At 38.3% G+C, this 24,274-nt stretch overlaps 4 protein-coding genes and 1 non-coding gene across 7 annotated transcripts; 4 read left to right on the top strand and 1 right to left on the bottom strand.

The window, feature by feature from the left end:
• The first annotated feature begins 3,882 nt into the window (after positions 1-3,882).
• On the top strand, positions 3,883-8,626 carry LOC147286186 (putative inactive receptor kinase At1g48480). Of its 2 annotated transcripts, XM_086241787.1 has the most exons (3): positions 3,883-5,342; positions 6,991-7,667; positions 8,054-8,626. In XM_086241787.1, the coding sequence occupies exons 1-2, from the start codon at positions 4,073-4,075 to the stop codon at positions 7,659-7,661; spliced, it is 1,941 nt and encodes a 646-aa protein (XP_086097913.1). In that variant the 5' UTR covers positions 3,883-4,072; the 3' UTR covers positions 7,662-7,667; positions 8,054-8,626. The 2 variants fall into 2 exon arrangements, with proteins under 2 accessions (XP_086097913.1, XP_086097912.1); XM_086241786.1 differs by lacking the exon at positions 8,054-8,626 and having other exon boundaries at positions 6,991-7,918.
• A 2,041-nt stretch (positions 8,627-10,667) lies between these two features.
• LOC147286185 (uncharacterized) lies at positions 10,668-11,110 on the top strand. Its single transcript, XM_086240694.1, has 2 exons — positions 10,668-10,775; positions 10,859-11,110. Exons 1-2 carry the CDS (start codon positions 10,668-10,670, stop codon positions 11,108-11,110), a joined length of 360 nt encoding a protein of 119 aa, XP_086096820.1.
• Positions 11,111-11,608: 498 nt separating this feature from the next.
• On the bottom strand, positions 11,609-15,700 carry LOC147286184 (uncharacterized). Of its 2 annotated transcripts, XM_086242326.1 has the most exons (4): positions 15,319-15,700; positions 14,558-14,617; positions 12,263-13,733; positions 11,609-12,160 (listed from the first exon to the last, which is right to left on the bottom strand). In XM_086242326.1, the coding sequence occupies exons 3-4, from the start codon at positions 12,599-12,601 to the stop codon at positions 11,777-11,779; spliced, it is 723 nt and encodes a 240-aa protein (XP_086098452.1). In that variant the 5' UTR covers positions 12,602-13,733; positions 14,558-14,617; positions 15,319-15,700; the 3' UTR covers positions 11,609-11,776. The 2 variants fall into 2 exon arrangements, with proteins under 2 accessions (XP_086098452.1, XP_086098453.1); XM_086242327.1 differs by lacking the exon at positions 14,558-14,617.
• Positions 15,701-20,066: 4,366 nt separating this feature from the next.
• LOC147286183 (U6 spliceosomal RNA) lies at positions 20,067-20,171 on the top strand. The gene has a single exon (XR_015122235.1). It is a non-coding gene; the product is annotated as a U6 spliceosomal RNA (small nuclear RNA).
• Positions 20,172-21,433: 1,262 nt separating this feature from the next.
• Positions 21,434-23,885, top strand: LOC147286182 (elongation factor 1-delta 1-like). Its single transcript, XM_086239500.1, has 7 exons — positions 21,434-21,567; positions 21,987-22,212; positions 22,325-22,418; positions 22,598-22,724; positions 22,829-22,942; positions 23,346-23,507; positions 23,677-23,885. Coding segments are annotated over exons 2-7 (702 nt in total). The 5' UTR covers positions 21,434-21,567; positions 21,987-22,009; the 3' UTR covers positions 23,679-23,885.
• Positions 23,886-24,274: the final 389 nt, after the last annotated feature.

Here is a 24,274-nt window from a genome sequence, read left to right as displayed (position 1 = left end):
GTTAAACTGTGAGTGAAATTAGTTAGTTTAATTGTTGCTTGATTTCTTGTGTGCTTTGTTTGCTAGGATTTGGTAAAATCTAGGCTTGAATCTTGAGGATGGACATTGATGGTGATTATGCGTTGAGGTTATTAATTAGGATGTGAATGATTGAGGTTGAGGTTAATAGTTGACGATTAGGCAATTGATTGGCCACAATGATGATGATTATTATTATTGTTGGTGGGATTTGATGTGAATTTGAGGAATTATGTTTATGTTGATGCTTGGATGATTGACGATAAAATTATTATGTGATTGAGAAATTATGGATTTTTATTGTGGATTATTATTAAATATGGAAATTGAGGATATTATTGAGGATTATTGTTTAAAATATTTCACTCATACGAGCTCTAGTGAGCTTACCGGGTTGTTTGTTTGAATGACCCGGTGTACCATGGATATGGTACAGTGTGGTTAATGTTTTGCAGGTTAAGCAAGCTGAGGAGGCAGTGGGGAGAAGACGAGGCAGTGAGACCTATCTTGATTTATGTGATTATTTTTATACAGTGATTTTATATAATGATTTTGGGCTCACACTCTGATTTATTAAACGTATTTATTTATTATGTTAAGTGCATGACTCATTCTTTGAAAAAGAGTTTAAATGACAAGGTTTTCAGAATATTTATAGGCCCGAGGTTCAGGGTGTTACATTCCTACCCGTGAATTTTAATGGTTCTAAAATTTTTGTCCTAAAGGATCAATGCTCTTGCTGGGAGGATCGATCCTCCAGTAAGTGTAACCTTGCAGAGCTCCTGTAGGATCGATCCTATTGATGCGTTGGCGAAAATTGATCATTGATCGGAGCTATAAAACTCAAAATATTTCAAATACAAGATTTGGAGGAGAGCGAAAATAAGAGAGAGAAACTCTCAAAGGACGAGACATAATGAGGTGATGTACGAAAATGAGGAGGGTCGGCCCCTTTTATAGGCAGTTGAACTGAGTTAACTCGGTTAACTTAGGAACGAGAAAGAATAAGTTGATGTGCGGAAATGGGGAGGGTCGACCTTTTTTATATGTAGTTGGACCTCGGTCAACTTGGCCGAGTTGACCATTTTGACTCAGCCCAACCATCATAAGGTGGCATCCCCTCCTTATGGCACGTGTCCCTACCCATGTGTACAAGTTAGATCATAGCCATGTGATTTGGGCTTACATGCACGATTGAACAACCCAGATCATGCCACATGGCGCGATCTGGTGCTTTCTAATTTTATTTTTCCCATTTTTTATTTTTCTAATATTTTATCAACTCCAGAAATTCGCAAAAAATGTCTCAAGACTAAGAAAAATTCACCGTAAAATCCTATGGATTACTCTTGACAAGTACTATTTATCTAAGGAGTCAAAATTAGTTTCACTTCTAGAATTTCCAGAAAATTACAACTTCACTAAATAATTTCTGGAAAATAAAAAATTAGTGTAACTTTGAAAATTCATAAAAAAATTTCTCAACTCCAAAAAATACAAAGTTGGTAACGTTGGGTTTGTAATGAAGAATACTACCTTCTCGGGCTCTTACCTCAGTCAAAAGAGTACCTTAGGTTTACTCAGAAATTGAACAAGGAGGAAAATTTAATTTCCAACAAATTAATTCTAGAAAATGTTGTCAAAAAAATCAAAGAAAATTTTCAAATAAATTTGAAAAAAGGAATGCTGATTGCATTATTATGTACGAGAACACAAATTACCTCTGACTGCATCTGCAGTTACAACATCACAGTTACATTATATATCCACAATAAAAAAAAACTAACTTTACTTAATCAACCCAAAATATACTCAAGCAGGCTAGAAAAACATGAATCAACCCCAAAAATATTAAGATTAAAGTAAATAAATAAAGAAAAAGAACCAAGTGGCAACTGTAGATGCAAATACAATTACACACTTACACTACATTTCAAGACTATCATTTTGATTGACAAATTAAGTAGAGTGTCCTTTTGAGTAATTTAAGGAGTTTTTAAGTCCTTAAGAGTAATAAATCTAGAATAAAAGGGTATTGCACGATGACTTTCTGATAGTGCCAATAGTGCTGCCCCTTTTATAATTTATGTGCAGGCTTCTTTTTTTTTTTTTTTAATTTTTTTTAATCTTTATGTGGAGTTCACAAATTACAATTTATTTTTTGGTACTAAGATATCACAATTTCATGATGAGAGATTATCATGAAATAAAGAATAATAACCTCTCCAATTAATTAGCATTCAAAGCAAAGGAAAAGTCTCTAATATACCATAAATAAGTACCCTTTTTATTCGGTGTTAGGGGCAAATTATCTTATAGAAATACATGAGAGGATTTTTATTATTGATATCATTGGGTAATATAAATCAAATCATGTTGGGGCAAAAATTGAAGTTGAAGCACAAGTACATTTATTTTTTTAGGCCATTGAAGGACAAGTACATTAAAGACATATGAAAAGCTGATTTGAATTAGTATGAATTGTTTTTCTTCAAATGGCTACAACCTTTTGGTGGAAGGCATGTCTTGGTTGTCCTTTTTGGTTGTATGTGTGAAAGGGAAATGATAAGTTTTGTTTTGTTTTTTTTTGTTTTCTCTTCCTTTTTATTTTAAATTATCAACAACTGTTATCTACCATTATTCAAGATCTTCTCTAAATAAATGAGAGACGAAATGTCATCCATTACACCAAATGATCATTGGATCAATCTCCTATTTTTTTCACAGATAAACTGATTAAATAATATCAAAATTTTATGATAATTGCATATGGACAATACTCGGGACAATACTTGGGTCACCCCCTGAGGGTACCCCAAGGTCATGCCACCTTTTTAAATTTTGATTTCGGCAATGGTGGTACATGATCGGAACTGTTCACTTTTTAGATAACCTATTAAATATCATCTCTGCAAAAAATTGAATCATTTGAAAATCGTTTGGTTATATAATTGTTGTTAATTAAGTAGAAAAAGTCGATGATTTCAGATTAGAGAGTAATATATTTACCAAACCGTTGATTTTTTCTATTTAATCGACAATAGTTATATAATCAAACGATTTTCGATTGAGTTAATTTTTTACAGAGATGATCTATAATAAGTAATCTAAAAAATGAACGGTTCTGATCATGTGTCACATTACCAAATTTACAATGTTAGATGGTAGGGTGACATTGGGGTACCCCCAAGGGGTGACCCAAGTACTTTCCATTGCATAGGATATTTACGGCTTTAATTACTTTATACGCGTAAGAGTGTAAATTTGTAAAACCATAAACATGTAAAATTCTATTTGGTATATTTTTCAAATAACAATAACACTGGAAGTCAGACGCGTTAAAATCAAATTTTTTTCTTTTCTTTTTACTATAGATGGCCAAACAATAAAGTGCCTACCCGAAAAAAGCAGGACATATCTTAAAAGAATCCCTAATTCCCCGAACTGATTTCTTATCGAGAAAGGTCAGTCCATGTCATAACATAATAATAAATTAATAATAATATTCTAATTTCTACCAAATTAGACCCAAAATTTAATATTCAACCAACGAGTTATAAAATAAGCCAGACCCAGCCAGTCAGCCCCCAGAAAAGGTTCAAAATCCCTTTGGACCGATCCAATATCTGTGGGGCCCCACTTTGAAGCTGTCTTTTTTTTTTTTGGCCACCACTTTGAAGCTTCCTTAATTGCCTAATTTGCCTCTTAATATTCCCAAAACCAAAATTTCAACCATTTCCCATATTCTTTATGTAAAAGTCAGTGGCTGCATTATACGCATTTACACCATCACGTACTGAATCATCCCGTCATTATTATTACAACTCAGCGAAGGGGTTTTAACCATTTCGGGATTCCCAGGGCTTTAATACAACGCAACTACCACACTCGTCTCAACCATTTTCTCTCACTTTTTCTGTCCGACCAACCACAGAGAGAGAGCAGAAATCCAAAGCTCTAATTCAAATTTCAAAACTGAAACGCATGAAACCCATTTGATAACAAACCCAGAACATCGCAACCCAACTCTGTTTTCACCTTTTCGAGTGGAAAAATGAAGCCCCCAAAACAGCACAAACTGGTGTTCACCACTGTGTTGCTGGTCTATTGCATTGGCCTTGGCTTGAGAACGAGCTCGGCAGATCTGGCTTCTGATAGAGAGGCCCTCTTGGCTCTCAGAACCGCCGTCAAAGGCCGCACAATGGTCTGGAACCTCACGGAGACCAACCCGTGCTCGTGGCTCGGCGTCACATGTGAGTCCAACCGAGTCACTGGGTTGCGCCTACCGGGTCGGGGACTCGTTGGCCAACTCCCTCCTGGTCTTGGCAACTTGACCCAACTCCTCGTTCTCTCTCTACGCGTGAACGCACTCTCGGGTCCAATCCCAAACGACTTTGTCAAACTCGTCAACCTCCAGAACCTCTACTTGCAAGGTAACTCATTCTCCGGTCCAATTCCTGATTTTCTGTTCAATATGCAGAGCCTCGTGAGATTGAATCTTGGTAAGAATAAATTCTCCGGTGAAATTTCGCCGGGGTTTAATAATTTGACCAAGTTGTTGTCTCTGCGTTTGGAGGAGAACCAGTTTACTGGGTCAATTCCAGAGTTGAATTTCCCGCGTCTTGGACAATTCAATGTTTCGTTTAACATGTTAAACGGTTCAGTCCCTCGGACGCTTTCGGGCTGGCCCGCACAGGCCTACGAAGGGAACTCTCTCTGCGGGAAGCCACTGAAGTCCTGCAATGGGACTGAGAGTGGGAATAAGAAATTGTCAGGTGGGGCAATTGCAGGGATTGTGATTGGTTGTGTGATTGGGTTGTTCATCATTCTTGCCATTTTGGTATTTTTGTGTCGAAGAAAGAAAACTGGGGAAGATGGTACAAAGTATGTTGTGGGGACGCTCCCGGAGGCTGAAGTCCCCCGTGGAAAGACTGCGCTGGATAGTGAGAGTATGAGTATTGATTTATCGGCTGCCTCAAAAGGGAATGTGAAGAGTGGTGGTGGGAGTAAGAATTTGGTGTTTTTCGGGAATGCGGTGAAGGTGTTTGATTTGGAAGACTTGCTGAGGGCATCTGCTGAGGTACTTGGGAAGGGGACTTTTGGGACGACTTACAAGGCGGCTCTGGAAATGGGGGTGGCCATGGCAGTGAAGAGGTTGAAGGAAGTAATTGTATCGGAGAAGGAATTTAAGGAAAAGATTGAAGAGATTGGGAGAATGGATCATGTGAATTTGGTCCCACTCAGGGCTTACTATTATAGCAGGGATGAGAAGCTTCTTGTTTATGATTACATGCCTATGGGAAGCTTATCTGCTCTTTTGCATGGTGAGCATTTCTTTATTGGGTTCCATTTGTTGCATTATGATTTATTGTTATTATTTTTTTGGTGTTGGTTTTTGATTTTTTTGATTTTTTTGATTTTTTTTTTTTTCAAATGGTTACTACTATTTCTGCAAATTTATCATTATAAGCCAACTTGGTTCATGATTGTATATCTTCATTGAATTGCTATTCTTCATATTTCCATATGTCAACTGCATAGTCTTTTTGTTGCCCAATTTTTCGACATGCATGTCTGCAGTTAACCTTTAATAGATTTCTATTACACTGTATGGTTTATTTGGATGGAATGATTTATAAGACATGATTTAGATTTAATAATAAGCTTAAATTAGTTTTAAAAAGGAATGTCAAGAAATCATTTGAAATCCATATGTTTTTTTTGTTTTTCCTAATTTAAATATAGATGTATGTGGTGGCCAAAAAAAAAAAAAAGATGTATGTGGAATCCAATCAAGAAATTTAACTATATATTATCACCCAAATCCCTAGATTTTAAATCACCCCTCTCAAATGGGTTTGTAAGGACTAGGAAACTGTTGTCATGACCCTGTTTGGGTGAAATGAATCAATAAATATTAAAAGGAAAGTAATAGACAACAGGATGATCCTGAATCTTGTTTGATAACAACTAGAGCTGCAAGCCATCTTAGCCGTCTTTGTAATAATTGAGAAGCATAATACTGAGTATCTAAGCAAAATATTAAGCTACATATGCATAAGAGAGTATGTTTTTACCTGGTATGGGCACAGAGAGTGGCACATAGTCCCAAATCCCAGTTCTTGCATAGAACAGATGCAAAACCTGCTGTATGCTTCTGACTTTTGCTGTACTAGAAGAATATTGTATCATTTATTTTTCATTCAGTAAGTTCTGATAAAGTATTTTTTCTTACCCCCAAAACCACATTGAATGTAACAATAATTAAAAAAGCTTTTGCTTTTTTTTTTTTTGGTCTTTTTTTTTTTTTTTTTGGTCTTTTTTTTCTGAAAGCAAGAAACATTTTTAAAATGGTTTAGAAGGACTTTGCTTTCTTTTTATATATGACTCAATGTGTGCATATGCAGTGCTTGGGTTTTATTTGCTTTTTGTCTTGTGTGTGTGTCTGTGGGGTGGGGGGATTATAGTTCTGGTAAGAAACAACTGATTTACTGGTACGGTTCAGTTGTTGACACCTTTATTATTATTTCTTTTATGACTTATTTGCGGTCCTAACTCCAATATTTCCTATAATATTGATTTTGTGGAAATTGTAAAGCCCCCATTCCTTTGCAGAAACTTGCATTGAAGGTATTAATACTTAAGAATGGATTGATGTGCTCTGCATGAAGGCATGCCTTTTGTGTCTCATGAAAAAAGTCTTATTTATAATCTGCATTTATTATTTGATTGCAATGGCGGTTAAGGAGCACCGGTATATATGTTCCGTAATTAACAAATTTTGTAAAATGTTTAATAATGCTAGCACCAAAAAGGGACATTGAAAGCAAAAGCCGAAGAAAATTTTAGTGTTCTTTGTCGATGTTAAACCCGAAGTCCCCATGAAAGAGGGACTAAAGCAATGATGCTGAGGACTTTTTTCTTGTCAACTATCTTTCTATTATCATTTCATTCTATACTTTTTCACTACAGGAAACAGAGGATCCAGCAGGACTCCATTGAATTGGGAAACAAGGTCTGGCATTGCCCTCGGAGCTGCTCGTGCAATTACATATGTACATTCTCATGGTCCCATGACCTCCCATGGAAACATCAAATCTTCAAACATTCTTCTCACTAGATCCTATGAAGCCTGTGTCTCTGACTTTTGCCTTGCTCATTTTGCAAGCCCAACCTTGACTCCCAACCGCATTTCTGGTTATCGTGCCCCAGAACTCACAGATACCAGCAAAGTAACCCAAAAAGCAGATGTTTACAGCTTTGGTGTATTGCTTTTGGAGCTACTTACAGGGAAGCCTCCGACCCATACTATCATGAATGAGGAAGGAGTCGACCTTCCAAGATGGGTGCATTCTGTGGTTCGAGAGGAGTGGACTGCTGAGGTGTTTGACCTCGAGCTTCTCAGGTACCAGAATGTTGAGGAAGAAATGGTTCATCTTTTACAGATTGCACTTGAATGCACTGTTCAGCACCCTGATAAGCGTCCTTCAATGCTTGAGGTGACCAGCCAAATTGAGGAGCTTTATAGTTCCAGCTTAAAGCACGGGCAGGATGCAAGTCATGATTTATCCAATGATGTGGATGATGGACTTTCTCAGCAGTATTTCTCAACTGACTCACATGTACCTTCAGTAAAGAATTGAAGAAAGGTCAACATTCTTCCTGTGTTGCCCTATTGGTTAGGCATAATTTATAGTGCTTTTCACTATTTGTTTATTCTTGGGTTTATTGTGAAAGAAAATTACAGGCAGGATCATTTGTCTTTCTCTCATTTGGTTTTCACCTTCATACCTATTTTCTCAGTAGCGATCTTCCTTTACCCCCTGTATATTACTCTATGCTGTATGTGGAGGGGAATATAAAATTTCAGTATTTATTATTTATAATGCGGTTGTCTGAATTTGCCTTAAGTGATGTGCTCTCGGCCCTCATAGTTTTGAATTGGATGCAACTTTGATATGTGATTTGAAATGCTTGAGTTGCTTTTTAAACAGTTGAGAATTTTCCTTCATAATTTTTTTTTTTTTCATTTCAGCTAAATCAAAGTTTGATCTCTGTGGTTGGTTGGAGAATAATCTTGATCGATCAGGTGGTATTATTAAGTGCTTTGGTCAATTGAGGGTCCTCTTTCTTTTGTGGGCTTGCATGTTTGGCTTAGCTTGGATTGACTTGGCATCACTTTCATTCATTGAGCTTGCCTGGCTTTTTTTTAGACTTTCATGAATAATGGAGGAATAATTTAGTTGTCCAAGTTACTTGTTTCGTAAGAAAGTGACTGATAGTCCCTTGTGTCCCATTTGTGATAACTATCATGAGTCAATTGAGCATCTTTTTCTTAAGTGTTCTTGGGTTCAATGTGTGTGGTTTGGGGGCTATTGTTCCTTTAGACCTGATCTACAACAGATTACTCGTTTTGAACAATGGTTTCCATGATCAAACAAAAGTTGACACATCCAATCCTCAATTATCTATTCATTTGAAATTGGCTTATATTGCTTTTACTTGCCGGGCAATTTGGAAGTCCAGATGTGCTTTTGTGTTTAATCGTGTGGATGTGAACCCGCTGCTTACCATTCGCTCCTCAAATGCTCCCCCTCCATTTGGTTTCGGCCAATGCTATTCAGACCACCCTAAATTGCTAAGTTGACCACCCTATTTCAAATTTCCAACTTTACCCTTAAAACAAAAAAATTTCAATTTTGTTCGTTGGGTCATTCGACAGTTATCTACCGAAATATTTATGGTTATTCGACAGTTATCTGCTGAACATTGGTGGATTATTCGGTGGATAACTACCGAATGGAAATGAAAAAGGCATTCGACAGTTATCTGCCGAAATATTTGCATTTATTCGACACTTATCTGCCGAACATTGGTGAATATTTCGGTAGATGACCACCGAATGGATCTGGGTGATTTTATCATGTTTTTGCAATAAAGGGTAAAATAGGAAAAAAGTTGAAAAAAATTTATTAGGGTGGTCAACTCAGCACAAAAGGGTGGTTTGCATAGCCTCCCTCTTTGGTTTCGTCAAAATTAACACTGATGGGGCTTGGGCTTCTTCAAAACTCTACTGGATCCTTTTTATGTGCCTCTGCTTCCAACTGTTCCTCTCCTTCGCCGCTTGTGACTGAAGCTCGTGCTATTGTTGATGGGCTCTCTTTGGCTTTGGAAATGGGTTATCCTAACATTTTGGTGGAATCTGATTCTTTAGAAGTGATCAACGCAATTGAAAACAAAATCAAGAGAAACTCTTGGGAATTATACCCGATCTTGTATGAAATTCGGCACCTCCGAGCCTCCTTTGCCTTTTGCAATTGGCATTGGGTCTCTAGACATGCGAACATGGCTGCCAACTGGGTAGCCTCGCAAGCTTGTAGAGAGGAGCAGCTTTGTCTGGGTCAATAGACCTCCTTCTTCCTTGGTGGGCATTTTGTCGAAAGATGGTCTCCCTTGTCCCCCTTGACAAGGTGTTTGTTGCTGGGGTTGACATGCATTCTCTCCTTCCTCGATGTCTCTCTGGTCATTGAGCTTGCTTGGTGTTGATGGTGTTTACTTCTTTTATGGTTTTTTTGGGTTTCTGTATGGTTTGGCTTGGGTAGTGTCTGCTCCCTAGCTTTTGTCTTTAGCTTCCTTCGGGCTTTCCCTTTCTGGGTTGGCTGTTGTTTTGTTCTCTGCTTTCCTTGTTCTTTGTTTTTCTTGTTTGGGCTTTGCCTTGATTGTTTGCCTTTTTATGAATTTTCTTTCAGATAAAAAAAAAAAAAAATTGGTTGTCCAAGTTTATAGACCATTATGAATTCAACATCAACATCATAGGAATCTTTTTGTCCTAGTTACATAGAATATAATATTATGATTAGTTCAAATTCGATTCTCCTTTTATAAAAAAAAATAATATAAAAGAATTTTTCCATCACCTTATAGGTTTCATATTACTAACCTTTTGTTAGTAGAAGTTAACCAAAAAAAAAAAAAACCTTTTGTTCGTAGAAGACCATGATATTTGCTAAAACTTCGAGCTAGGTAAATAACTATATGTGTTTTCCTGCATCTAAATCTATATTTGTATTTATTTAAATAAACGTGTTAGCACAATACATTCTATGAGTATATTGTATGTGCATACACGTTTAGATTATTAAAATAATTCTTCTTATTTTTATATGGATAATTTAAGAAAATAGCCCTATTTAATCAATGTTAAGCTTTTTTGACCGCCTAGGTCAAAAACTTACTTTACTAGCCCTTTTTTACCTATAATACTCATAATGAGAAAATTTGAAGAAAAGGACTCCAACTTGTGTGTCGGAGCCAGATCATGACTCTTCCTTCAAAAGTGCATCCATCATGATTAAAAATTTACTTAAGGGTCAAATAAGGGTTTTCCATCAATTTAATGCCTAGCACGTGATATCTTTAATTGGAAAATTCGACATTTCACCCCAGTATTTAATTAACCCTAGGCCAACTCGCAACTCCCTCGATTTCTCGCCACCCTTGCCACCAGTTTCCCACCATTTTTTCTCTGTTTTCCCACACTGTCAACTCCAACCTCTGCGAACAGGCTCTATTTAAGTGTCCTAATTAAGTCAAACTAGCTACTCAAATGTGATAAAAGTGTATAAAGAAGATACCTGATATTGCAAAAAATGGAACCAACTAATGTGATATATTGCTACTGTGGGATTCCAGCACTGCGATCGACGTCATGGACGGACACTAATCCTGGAAGGAGGTTCGAGGGATGTTGCAGGGGGGTATGATGACTCAGAGTTGGCCCAACTTTTGGGTTTGTTCATTTATAGATTATGACTTGGGTGTTTGTGTTTTGGTTTTGCAGAGAGTCTGGGGCTGCAACTTTTTCAGGTGGGTAGATCCTCCTATGTGTGAGAGGTCCAGGCAGGTGATCCCTGGGTTGATCAGGAGGCAAAACACCATGGAGTCGCAAATTGGTGTGCTTCGATCAAGGTTGAGGAGAGTGTGGATTATTTTGGTGGTTTCATGGGTGTTATTTCTCCTTGTGGTGTTGACTCAAAAGGGTGAAGAAAATGTGGAGCTGTTGGGACCGAAGAGGTTGGGTTTGGGACATTAGGGCATTGGGGCTTGGGTATTTTGAAGGAATATAAATAGTTTCAGGTTTAGGCATATTGGTAATCCTTGCTTATATTAATATTGACTTTTGGTTTTATGGAAGTTGATTTTGGTTTTCTATTTTATCACCTATTTGTAATCCTTGCTTATATTACTATGAAACCCCTTTTTGTGTCTAATTGACATGAATTTTATTGCATTTGGCACTTTTCATTTTTTGTAGAAATATAATAAGAATAGTCATTGATAAGCAATTGGTAATGTGCAAAGCTTGACCAAAAACATATTTTTTTGGCAACAACATAGTCATTGGTATGGCACAAATGAATCCCTGCAAACCCAAAACAAGTGCACAAAATAATTCCAAGAGGCAATACACTCACATAAACCAAAATAGCTTCAAGTGCCTATTCAATGCACACTGTCAACCCCACAAAATATGTTCAATACACAACATGTCCCAACCTGTGCGGAATGCCCTAAAATACTAATAGCTCCTAACTAAAATACAATTAGCTCCAAATTTTCAACACAAAATATGTTCAAAATACAATCAAATTCCAACCAAATGACACTTCCAACCAAAATAAACTTCTAACTAGATTGCAAACATAAAGCAGGAGCCAAAAAGCAACAACATATTCAATTGAGTTATCCACATCAGAACCTACAAGGGGTTTTTTTTGGTTGGTGACTTAGTCTTCATCTTTCTAATACCATTGGCTTGTGCAGAGGATGATGGCACATTGCTTGTGACTTGGGAAGTGGGTGGATTTTGCTTCCTCTTAGCAGGTGACTTCACTCTTTTATTTGGAATTTCCCTTGTTGAGTTACATGTTTGGTTAGGCTGGGACATTGTGGGTGTCAAAGGAGTTAGCACATTCATTGGTGGGACAGGTTGAGAACTTGCTAGTGGTCTATCTATTGGATAGGGCTGTGAATGCCTTCTCTTATCCAAAGATTGCCTCATTGTCACTCTTGGCTTTTTAACCTTCTTCTGCTGAATATTGGATGAGTTATGTCTCTCTGCTTCCCTTTGCCTTTTCTTGTACTGCAATCAAAATGACACATATATATTGTTAACATTATCACAAAGTTCAAATTGAATAATAACATAATCAATATATGACTATTTAACACCCAAAAACTTTACCTCAACATTTGTTGTTTTAACTTTTCCACAAGTCCTGGAGTTGTGTCCTTTGACCCCAAATTTTTTACAAGTCATTGACACATCATATTTTTGAAGTTTTGTTGGGTTTGTAGGAGGTTTTTTGGGCTCAGTGGCATCTCTGGCCCTCACCTTTTTGGGTCTGCCAGGCTGCTTCTTGTACACTGATGGCTTCAAAGGAGGTTCTCCACTCTTAATCCACTCATTTTGGCCTAGCAGTGGATTAATCATTGGTGCATAAGTGAGCATGTAACTGTCTATCAAGTACTTCTTATCAACATAATCCTCAATCTTATGACCATGCCTCCATATACATGCCATTGCATGGTTACAAGGGATTTCACTCACATCCCACCTCCTGCAAGTGCATGTTTTTAGGTCTAGATCAACTGCCCATGTCTTGTTCCCAGTGTCAACTTGATATTTCTTTGCCCCACACAAGCTGACAAGGCACACGTTGCAATCCTTCTTCTTATTGTCTATTATCTCCTTGATTCTTAGGGGAGATTGTGATTCCACTTATAACAGTTCTTTCTTCTTCTAGCCATGAGCAATGTGATGTACATTCAGATCCTCTCAGGCATAGTGATGATAGGCTGGTCTCTGGTAGTAAGTATTGCAGCATTGAATGACTCACAAAGGTCGTTGAGAATGAGGTCACACTTAGGGAATGTTGAGAAGAAAGCCTTGCACCAATGATGAGGAGGTTTGTCATCGACCCGTTCAGCAGCATCACCATCCAGTGCTCTCATCTTTGCCATCTCACTCCTTCACATGGATTTTGTTGTGGCCTTGGCTGCAGAAAAAACATTGTTGTAAAGTAACAACCCAGGGTGCTTCTTCCTAAAGTTTGTTGCCAAGTGCTTCTCACAGTTCCTATGTTCTGCATTTGGTAACAAATCAACAATAGCATCCACCAGCCCCTTCTGTTTGTCAGATATTATCACATGACCATGTGAATTATCCATCCTGAAATCAGTAATCAGGTGATCCAAAAACTAGCTCCATGAATCATAATTTTCAATCTCAACCACTCTATATGCTATTGGGAACATGCCATTGTTGGCATCAACCCCAATAGCGTTCAACAATTGTCCTCGGTGTGGTCCCTTAATGAAACAACCATCTAGAGAGGTCCTGTGGGAATCCAAAATCAAGAAAAATCCTACCGAAAATTCGGTAGAACCTCCCCTGAAAATAGACTAACCCAGAAATTTCAAAACCTGTTAAAAAGCACTTCTATATAGCAACCACCTCTACCACAACCAAAATAGGGTCTCAGACCCAACAATTTCACAGAAATCCAACTTAAAATTGTAAAGTAGTTATCAGAGCTTCTATTCTATCACAAGGAATTTCTACAAAAAAAATTAAATAACGCCTACTGGTCCGAGTAGGAATATGGATGTAATTGCCTCGACGTGATTGGCTCGACCTCCACCAAAGCTACTACCTGAGGGACAATTTAAGACAAAACAAGGTAAAACGTGAGACAAACTCAGTGAGTGGACAGTTTAATAAAAATGAAATCAAAAATTAAATATCTTTTCAGAAAACCCTTCATAACCACATTTCACTCTAAGACCTCACGATACTCTTTGAAATCCCCCAATTTTAAAAAAGACTATTTTCAAAATCATTTTCGAAAATCATCTCAAATAGACCTCAATATACTGAAAAAGTAATAAAACTTTCCAAGTTGAGAAATAGCAAATCTGAACTGAAATTATCTTTATAAGCTGATATCTCAAAACACTTATACTTAAAACTCACACCATATTTGTACCCGTACTGTAGACAATGTCCTGGCCACAATCCCGCACACGGGCAGGCTCAAATCCTGGCCACAATCTCGTACGGAGGGTCACTCCGCCAAGCAGGCTCACATCCTGGCCACAATCTTGTGCGGAGGGTCGCTCCGCACGAGCAGGCTCGTATCCTGGCCACAATCTCGTACGGAGGGTCGCTCCGCACGAGTAGGCTCGTATCCTGGCCACAATCCCGTGCATTTAACACAGGCAGGCTCGACAGGTCAATACGTGCATTTATACATCAGTTTTTAAATACTCTTTTCACAATTCCCTTTTAACAACCCAACTCATAAAACATGTGTCTTTCCTCAAATCACAACATCTCAATTTTTAAAGTCATTAGTCTCAACTAGAATATCATTTGAAGAAACTTTAAATAATAATTCTCAACACAAATCCACCATTAAATCAATGAAATCATAGACATTTAGAAACATAAACTTTTATAAAAACAAAGTCCACTCACAAATTGGGGAAATCTAGTTTCGATCTTCCGCTGGATCGTCACGAGCTACGGTCGCCTCGCCTAATAAAAGCAATAGCATACAATTAGACCCATGTCAACGACCAATAAACTGTATGTTCTTACAAGAAAACCCGACGTCCTAGCTACTTCACGTTCTTCCCTATGGTTAAAAGTCACCTCTTTAAAACGATGACACTCTAAAACTTATTCCCAAAACATCTTTGTTTCGACCTACGACACCCAAGATCGCCAACCAACTTAGTCAAAATATTCAAATTAATGCTAGGAACTCAGAATGACAGTGGGGAATTCAGAACCTCCGTCGTCGCCGCTCAAAGTGGTGGTTCTAAGATCAAATTCCACAATTTCCTCAAATTTCACAACCTCTTTAAATTCTAGATTCCAATTAGGTTTCAAATGAATAAATATTGTCCGACGATGGTCTAAAAATAATCTCCAAAACAAAATTTACAAGGCCAACCCGAAATGGCCCATAATTCCTCAAAAATCAAATTCCTAAATACCCAAAAACTATTCATTTCTCCAATTTGTTTAAAATTCTCAAAACTAGTCATAAATTAAGGGTTCCTAGGGGTGAAAAATGTCCACACACGTTCAAGAACACCTCCAGAAACTGAAACTTAAAGGGAACCCGAAATGGGTTCTAAACCCCAATTTTTCAGAATCACAATTACTCAAAATTGACAAACCATACTATATGGGTTTGGAAGCCCAAGAATAGAGGAAGAAAACCCACTAACCAATTTCTTGATTGGAGTTCGAAGTTGGCCGGAATCGGCAAGAGAAACCGGCGGCTGGGGGAGTTTTCTTCGGTTGTCTTCTGCTCGAGGGGGCACCGGTCGGCGGAGGGGAGCTCGAGGGAGGACGGCCGGCCCACAGGGGTCACGCCGGTGGCCTCGTACCGCTGGGACAGTGGCCGGAAGCTGTCCTCCGGTGGTGGTGCTGCGCGCACAGAGGGAAAGAGAGGAGAAAGTGTCGAAGAGAGAAAGAGAGAGAGTTAACTCGAGGGGAGGGTGGTCGGCGTCGGGGTGCTCGCCGGAGGTCGAGGTCGGCGGTGGCTGGCCGGCGATGGTGACTGGAAGGAGGCGTGTGCGCCGGGGAGGAAGCTGAGAGAGAGAGAGAGAGAGAGAGAGAGAGAGAGAGTAGTCCGTGAGAGGGGAGAGAGAAAACTGAAAAAAATTTCAGTTTTTGGGTTTTTAAAACTTAGCCCAAGCAAAATTACAAATTTGCCCCTCACTTCAAAAGCCCGTAACTCACAAACCGAAACTTGAATTGACGCACAGTTCGCGTCTATGGACTCGTGGGTTTGAGATCTTTCCAATGGGTCAAAAGTCAAAATCAAAAACCACCTAGTTTTAAAAGTCAACTTTGGGTCAAGCCCAATTTAAAAGAAAATTAAAAATTAACTCAAAACCCTTTTTATTTCTCAATTAAATTCCCAAATTATTTAGAATAAAAACTTGAAAAGATACGAGTCTCTCAAATCCATTTCCCAATATGCCTCTACATGGCCAAAACGAATAAAAATTAAAATTTCTCCTGAATTTTGGGTCGGGTCGTTACACTCTTCAAGATAACCTTGTTGTGATGCACCCAAACATATGTATCATCTCTTGAACCTAGCCCCATCAGATTCCACCTCCGATTGGACCTTAACAGTAGTGTTTTCATTATAGTGTTGAAGGGTTTTCAGTTAATCCCTAAGCACTGCATACTGCACCTCAATGCTACCTTCGATCAGCTTTCTTCATTGCAAGCCTTTTTGCTCTATAACATTGAGACCTTGTGACTTGGATGTTGTATTGCTTAAGCACCTTTTCCTGAAATGCCCTAACATCCCACTTGGGGTTGCTTCTAAACTCATCCCCATATTCTTTTGTCATCCATACTGCATTTGCATACTGGTTGTACCTTGGGCCAGTGCAAGCATGCTCATCTTTCAGGGTTCTAACCATAAACATATTCCTTTTCATGTCCAATGAAGCATAGATATGAAAAGGGCAACCAGATGCACACTTCACTTTTACCATTATGCAGTGATTCTTTACAAAAATTATCTCCCTGCTATTAATGATGGAATACACTCTCACTGCCTCTTTGAACTCTTCTGCATTAACATAACACTGCCCTAACTTGAAATGAGGATTCTTTAGGTCTGTCACCTTTCTATAGTAAGAGAACTTTGGCATGTTCTTCTTCTTTCTGATTTCCTTAGCAATGAGCTCATCATCATTATCAACATCTGTGTCATGGATACTTGATACATCACTCTCATTGGCCATGTCTTCAGAATCTACATCTCCAAACCCTCCACCTTCACCATCACCCTCAATCTCAAAATCGACATAATCAGGCTAATCAGCATGTTCAAGTCTTCAACTTCCTGTTCATATTCACTGTCTACATAATTATAATCTGGATCATCACTATTATCATCATCACTCTCACAATTGTCAGTTATCTCTTCTTTAGTTCCAACTTCTTCTTCAATTTCAACAGTTGATTCCTTTCCCTCACACCTCACAAATTCCTTGTCAATTGCTTGATCTTGTACTGCATACTCACCTTGCCCCCCACCATTGACTTCTGCTTCCCTATTTACTCTATCACATGCCCCCCACCATGCACTTCTGCCTTCTTATTCACACTAACAGTACTTCTGCCTCCCCATTCAATTTTGTATCCACACTAACAGTAGGTTCCCTACCTTGCACATCTGCCTCATTCCTTGGTTGAAATTCTGAATCTGACACTAGGTCAATATGCTCAGCATCAACTTCAGTAATCTCACCATGAATGTAATACACAAAAGCTACTCTGTTGGGAGTCTGAATCCTACACATTCACATCACATCTTGATTAGTTAAGATTGGTTCCCACTCTTGAGCTTGTGTCCTGTAATAATAACCAGGCTTCACTTTGTATCCTATCCACCTAGCATGTCCTTCCAACTCAAACAGAGATTGTGGTCTATGTTGCAATAGTCCCCCCATATAATGTGGCCACCTCGATAAGTGAGAACATTATTCTCTTCCACTAGTTTCCCACCATGGTGTATCTCTAAGGTAAAATGATCTAGATCACCTGCATTGTGAACATTGATTTCAGTTAATGCATTAAATAGGTAAATGATTTCAATCCCAACAGTCATATTAAACAAGTATAGACATTTCTCTTTTTTAAAGGCCATGTACTTGCATTCCATTTAGCAACCTAAGTACTAAGCAAAATTCTCGTGAAGTGAACATTTATGCCCTTAATGAAAAAGTTTGGGTTTCCAAAGGGGTTTAATTGAAAAGTAATTTTTAAAATTACAATCTTGGCATAGTTGGAAAGTCCTCGTGCTCACGAACGTATATGCGAAAACGGATTGCGATTCGAAGTTACGTAAACAAAATTATGTGTGTTTGAAGTTAGAGGGCATTATGGTAATTTTGTGGATCAGCCATTTTAAAAACCAGCTGACCTTTCTTCTCTCCCGCATAGCAGCAACCCCTCCTCATTTTCATAAATTTCCCGTTTTGACCACCACCCTCCCAACTTTGACCGGCCATAATTTAAGAAGTGAACATGTCCGATTGACGCAATGTTGGTGGCTATGGCTTCGTATCGACTTCCTCTTTCTTTTGGTAAATTACACGCACTCTGGCTCTGGCTCGCATTGTACTGAGCGAATCGTAGCTTGAAAGGTGACGCCCCTAATGACGGTTTTTCGCCGATTTCCGATGACTCTGGCCACCATTCATGGAGTTCTTGGCATGGATCTTCCTCTCTCTTCATGAGCTTCCAGTTCTAGGTCACCATTCATGTTTTAATTCAGCATTTTGGGAGTTGCCATTAAAGCCACCATAGGTGCCGCGAATCCAAGGTGTGTTCCGGCCATTTTCAACCACCTTTTGAGGTTGACCCAGGTATAAAAGTTGCTCGTCTCGTCGTTATCTACATGTTCGTATATTTGTTTCGCTCATTTGAGAAGTTTGGGAAACAACCACTATTCACCGCCGGCAGCCATCGTTGGACAATCGCGCATGGCGGCGACCGGAGTGGTTTCGAGCAGGTTTCGACCCTCTCCCACCTTTTAGGACTATTTTTAGATTCCTAATGACATATTGGTTGATTTTTAGGTGGATTGAAAGCTGATGGAGAACTCAAATTGGAAATCGAACCTCGAACGGACGCCTTAGCGATATGGAACCGACTCCTGAATAAGCACCGGCTAAGGTATAAACTGTAACTCTCTTTTACATAATTGATTTGATGATTTAGATTAAGAGTGAGAAGTGAGTTGGAAAATTAAGGTTCGATTTAGATTAACTGTAACTCTCCTTTAAAAACCTCTTAAAACCAAAGTTAAATAAAAATTTAAATTTCTAGTGAAATTTGGGTCGAGTCATTACAACTCATATGATAATTGCACTATTTTTAAAGCTTATTAATTTTAGCTCAAATAAACCAAGTAAAATCAATAGAGGGAGAGAGAGAGAATCATTTATTAGGAGGTGAGATCCACATTGCTTACAGTAGTAGACGAAGAGGTTAGAGTTAGGTCCATCTGTAGTTGCGTCCTTGCTCGAGTATGTGTGAGTTGTTCTCTTAGTGTGTTTGGATGGAGGAAAAAAACTTGAATTTAAACAAATTCAGCATTTAAAAAATTACATGCTCTAATTTCCTTGTTTGGGTCCATAAATATACAATTTTGTAAATTATATGTGGAAAAACTTAGGATTTGATGGCTGTAAATTTCAACTTTAAATTCCACCTAAATTGGTGTCATTTTCAAAATTCTAGTTTTCACAAAAGAAAAATAAGTCATGTCCACCCATAATTGCCAATTAATCACAATACCACTACCACTACCACTACCACTACCATCATGCCGCCACTACCACCACCACCGCCAACGTCACCACCATTGACACCACCACCTCCGCCCCGCCACCACCACAACCACCGACACTGCCACCGCCACCGCCGCCGCCACCACCACCACCACCACCGACACTGCCGCCACCACCGTCGCCGCCACCACCACCAACACCACTGTCGCCTCCGCCACCACCTGTACGTAACGCCCCGAACCTCGAGCCCACAAAAATACTGAAACACTGCCTTTCAACCCTTTTTCAAACAATGAGCCATGCACATAAACATAAATAAATACATTTCTTTCAAATAAAACATTTATGTAAAACCACTATATTAAAAATATTTAAACAAATCAAAGTGTATTATGAAATGTTTTATATTCATTTCTTGACTATATTGAGTTTAGATTTGAGCTAAAAAGATTGTGAGTTGGACTTGGGTTTTCAAAATCTTCTTCCATAAGCTTAAATTGATATTTATGGTTCATGCATAATGAATTAAATAAATTTTACATAATATTTTGAAGAAATTGATTAGAACTATAATGCATTCATCAGTATGAGTTTATTTCCATTGGAGAGCATGTTTTAAACAATTCGAGGAACTTCATTTATATTCAAAAAATTTTGTTTTAGGCTTTTGGATAAAATTGGAACGATACAGAGAAGATTAGCATGGCCCATGCGCAAGGATGATACGCATAAATTGAGGAATGATATCAGAGCTAGACCCGCCCGAAGGTGTGTGGATTGCAAGACCCAAGGACTAAGACCCTGAGTGGGCGATTGCGCGAGACAGTGGCGAGCTACCAGGTGAGGAGAAGTGAGTGATCCCACATTGCCCAAGTGAGGAATGGAGGTGTTACACCACCACCATCACCACTGTCGCTGCTGCTACCACCACCACCATCACTATCACCTTCGCTGCCGTTACCACCATCACCGTCGCCGCCGCTGACAGCACCACCACCACCACCACTGCCGCTGCCGTTACACCACCACCATCACCATTGTCTTTGCCGCCACCACTACCATCACTATCACCGCTGTTGCCGTTACCACCATCACCGTCGCCACCGCCGACACCACCACCACCATCGTCGCCGCTGTCGACACCACCACCACCACCACTGTTGTTGCCGCCTCCACCATCACTACTATCGCCGTCGCCGCCACTGCAAACGTCCCAATTTTCGCTGCCACCATTTCTCCCACCGCTCGTGGGCCATCACCCCTACCATCATCATCAACTCACCACAAACATCATTTTTATTGTTGCCACCATCACCACTACTCTTTTTAATTGATGCATCAAAAAATAAAACTACTATAAATTTTCTATTTAAATTCTATTATGTTTACGTGTTATTCAAACAAGAGTATTTACATATTCTAGAATTTTAAATCACATCATTTTAAATTTCATCATTTGTGAATTCCTTAGTAATTTCAAATTACTTCATCCAAACGCACCATTGACATCCCTTCATTTTCTTCTTCTTTTGGACTCGGAGCTTGACGAAGGTGGGTGAAGCACTATTGCCAAGGTAGGATTTTCTAATTGCAAGAAACGTCGTTTCACGTTTGTACCTACAGCCCTGTACTCCTTAAAACGGCATCTTTCATGCCATATTGTGGACCTTTTGGTGATTCTAAAGAAACGGCACACAAATGCTTTTAGCACCCCACTAAAAAAATTTTCTTTGAGCTTTCTTTTTAGTTTTACCCCTCAAACAAAAATAAAAAAAAAGTAAAAAAATAAAAAAAAATTAAAAAAGTAAAAAAATTAAAAAAAATTAAAAAAAGTAAAAAAATATAATAAAATTAAAAAGAAAAAGTGTAGAAATCCCTCACCACCACTTTTTCTATTTCATTATTATTTTTTTATTATTTTCTTGATTTGGTTTGAGGGGTTAAAGTGGAAGCTTAAAACAAAAAAATTAACGTGGGGTGTTAAAAAATTTGGTGGGGTTTTTAAGAAGCCCCAAGCCTCCAACTCAAAACATTTCGGTCCATACTGTTTACCCAGTGGCCAAAAAATAAAATCCTTAAAAACCCTAGACATCTCTCAGCCATTCTCTCTGTCTCTCGTCTTCTTCGCTGTGTTGCTCTGTCGTGCTTAAGGTAGGATCAGATCCATTGTTCAATACACTCACTTCTTTTATCAAATCCGTGTTCTTTAGCCTCTTATTCGTGAATCTCTTTAGTATTTTGTTTTCTCGGTCAATTGAAATTGTTGTGTTGTTTTCTTCGATATTGTGTTGGGTTTCAAATTTACGTTTTTATGGGTTAAATTAATTGCTTTTACCCTTGGAGCTGCACGTTTCAGAGAAAATTATTCAGAATAGACCTTAAAAGGCTCTTAATTATCTGTTGAATAAAAATGTAATCATCTGTCAGATAATGTAATGTTTGACAGTATTTTCTCAATTGGCTATGCCTAATTATGTATTAGCTGGGTGATTTTGGTACCCATCATTGACAGTGAGTGTGTTACTCATCCATGAATGAAAGACTTAATTTGTTTGTCATATGGGTTGCAGGGAAACCACAAGTATACCTAGCAATGGCAGTCGCATTCTATGACGTCAACTCGGCCGCTGGTCTGAAGAAACTGGACGAGTACTTGCTTACTCGCAGTTACATCACTGGGTATCAGGCTTCAAAGGATGACCTCACTGTCCTTGCTGCTCTTTCAAAGCCCCCATCATCAGAATACGTGAATGTGTTTCGTTGGTACAAGCACATTGATGCACTCCTTAGGATTTCGTAAGTTGTTCTGCGTTTGTTTTGTCTTTGTTATTACATTCTTATGAATTTCTTCTAAACTCGTATATTTGTGTTTTATCTCTGACTCATTTTATGATATTTGGTGTTGTAGTGGTGTTTCTGGAGATGGTTGTGGTGTCACTGTTGAGGGATCTGCTCCCATCACAGCTGAAGCGGTTGCTACACCTCCTGTAGGTGATTCAAAGGCAAGTATATCCTCTCTCTTTACTGAGTTCTTATTTGCATGTCTGTGTTTTGTCTTGCTTGCAACTACTTTCTTAAAGAAGAATATGGCATTTTGAGTTTGGACTTTGTTCTTTTATCTGCTTTAAGAAATTGCATAAAATAGTTATACTTAATGTTTAGAATATGATACAATTTTCAGGCCTCAGCTGCTGAAGACGATGATGATGATGATGATGTGGATCTCTTTGGTGAAGAGACTGAAGAGGAGAAGAAGGCTGCTGAAGAACGTGCGGCTGCCATCAAGAAATCTGCGAAAAAGAAAGAGTGTGAGTTTCCTTGTTTTTTTTACTGTTTCATATATTACTTTCAGGTTGCTCCCTTTTGCAATTTTTTAACAGAAACTATACTCTTGTGTGTTTACCATTATCAGCTGGAAAATCATCAGTCCTGTTGGATGTGAAGCCATGGGATGATGAAACTGACATGAAAAAGCTTGAGGAGGCAGTAAGAAGTGTTAACATGGAAGGCTTGCACTGGGGAGCATGTAAGTTCTTTATTCATCTAAGGATTAATTGCAGTTCAAATGCTAAAGATGCCACGTTTTATAATCATATTAGCTGATCACCTAATGAGGCTGTTGATGTGCACTTCATTATTAATTAACACATCAACTGCCACATTAGGAGGTTAATCAACTGCCACATCATGTGGTTAATCATTGTTGTCAGAAAATATGGTCTCTAGCACTGCGTTTTATTAAATTACAAACCAATATTCTTGAAATTTATCTAATTCGGTTGGATAACCCATGAACTATGTTAATGGAGGAGAGTGTGCATAAAGGCAATATGTGGATTTTACTGTTGTATTTTTGTAATTTTTATTCCTCTTGATCTTAAACCAGCCTTTATGTTTCTGATTTGGTTATTATCTTGTCGATGCTGCAGCAAAACTTGTAGCTGTTGGTTATGGGATAAAGAAGTTGCAAATTATGCTAACAATTGTTGATGATCTGGTCTCTGTGGACACTCTTATTGAAGAACATCTCACAGTTGAACCGATTAATGAGTATATCCAGAGCTGTGACATTGTAGCCTTCAACAAAATCTGTAAGTATTCCTTTTAGCTTGTACTTGTATCAATAAATTTGATGCTGCAATGACCATTTCTTGATTATATGGTAATAAAGTTATCATTGTATGTCCTCGGAGAGACATAGTCATAATTGATATTTACTGGCTTTTTTAAACTTATGCCTACTCTTGTTTCTCATTGCAGGATTTCAAGCATGCAGAGTTCTAGTGACAGAGGTTACTAGGTTTGGAGATCTTTCTGGCTGCTGCTAGAATATTTAATATCTACCCGTAACTTGTTTCTTGGGATATGATTTGAGACTTAAGCTATCTCGTCATGATATATTTTAGATTTCACTTAATGAATGATCAGCCAGACCATTTTAGGTTTGGTATGATACCATTTTATGTTTATCTTTTGATATGTTAGGTGCCTGAAGTTTGCTTTGTTGTCGAAGGAATTTGGTCTTATGGTTGTGGAAATAGTAAAGGGGTTTCACATTCCCATCCTCAGCCTGTCGACTTGTTCTACTTTTTTTTTTTTCCCCGTTTTATCCTAAACTTAAGAACATCATAATTTTTAGTTTTTGGAAGAGACATTTGAGATACAAATACACATGGTTCTCATAAAGTTTGTATTTTTATGGAACCATTTATTGAGAATTATGTGTAGTTATTTATAGTCCAATGATTATATTAAGGTGTGGTGGAAGTAGTGGTGGCGGTGACCACTGCTAAGGATGGTAATGGTGGTGGGGATACGAAGTATATATGGATGTCAATAATTTAGGGGTGGGAAGTAA

This window comes from Dryas octopetala, chromosome 4 (genome assembly GCF_963921425.1).
Source record: "Dryas octopetala chromosome 4, drDryOcto1.1, whole genome shotgun sequence".
Classification (NCBI taxonomy): domain Eukaryota; kingdom Viridiplantae; phylum Streptophyta; class Magnoliopsida; order Rosales; family Rosaceae; genus Dryas; species Dryas octopetala.
The sequence above is the reverse complement of the archived record's forward strand: the minus strand, read 5'-3'. Positions and strand labels throughout refer to the sequence as shown.

What these genes read in the sequence shown, in the direction of transcription:
- LOC147286186 (XM_086241787.1), top strand. Translation starts at nt 4,073, where the DNA reads ATGAAGCCCCCAAAACAGCACAAACTGGTGTTCACCACTGTGTTGCTG. An exon ending in CTTATCTGCTCTTTTGCATG is followed by an intron (nt 5,343 to 6,990) that starts GTGAGCATTTCT and finishes TTTTCACTACAG; the next exon opens with GAAACAGAGGATCCAGCAGG.
- LOC147286185 (XM_086240694.1), top strand. Translation starts at nt 10,668, where the DNA reads ATGGAACCAACTAATGTGATATATTGCTACTGTGGGATTCCAGCACTG. An exon ending in TCGAGGGATGTTGCAGGGGG is followed by an intron (nt 10,776 to 10,858) that starts GTATGATGACTC and finishes TTGGTTTTGCAG; the next exon opens with AGAGTCTGGGGCTGCAACTT.
- LOC147286184 (XM_086242326.1), bottom strand. Translation starts at nt 12,601, where the DNA reads ATGGCATGTATATGGAGGCATGGTCATAAGATTGAGGATTATGTTGAT. An exon ending in TTAAAACAACAAATGTTGAG is followed by an intron (nt 12,161 to 12,262) that starts GTAAAGTTTTTG and finishes TTTTGATTGCAG; the next exon opens with TACAAGAAAAGGCAAAGGGA.
- LOC147286182 (XM_086239500.1), top strand. Translation starts at nt 22,010, where the DNA reads ATGGCAGTCGCATTCTATGACGTCAACTCGGCCGCTGGTCTGAAGAAA. An exon ending in CTCCTGTAGGTGATTCAAAG is followed by an intron (nt 22,419 to 22,597) that starts GCAAGTATATCC and finishes TACAATTTTCAG; the next exon opens with GCCTCAGCTGCTGAAGACGA. An exon ending in AGGCTTGCACTGGGGAGCAT is followed by an intron (nt 22,943 to 23,345) that starts GTAAGTTCTTTA and finishes TCGATGCTGCAG; the next exon opens with CAAAACTTGTAGCTGTTGGT.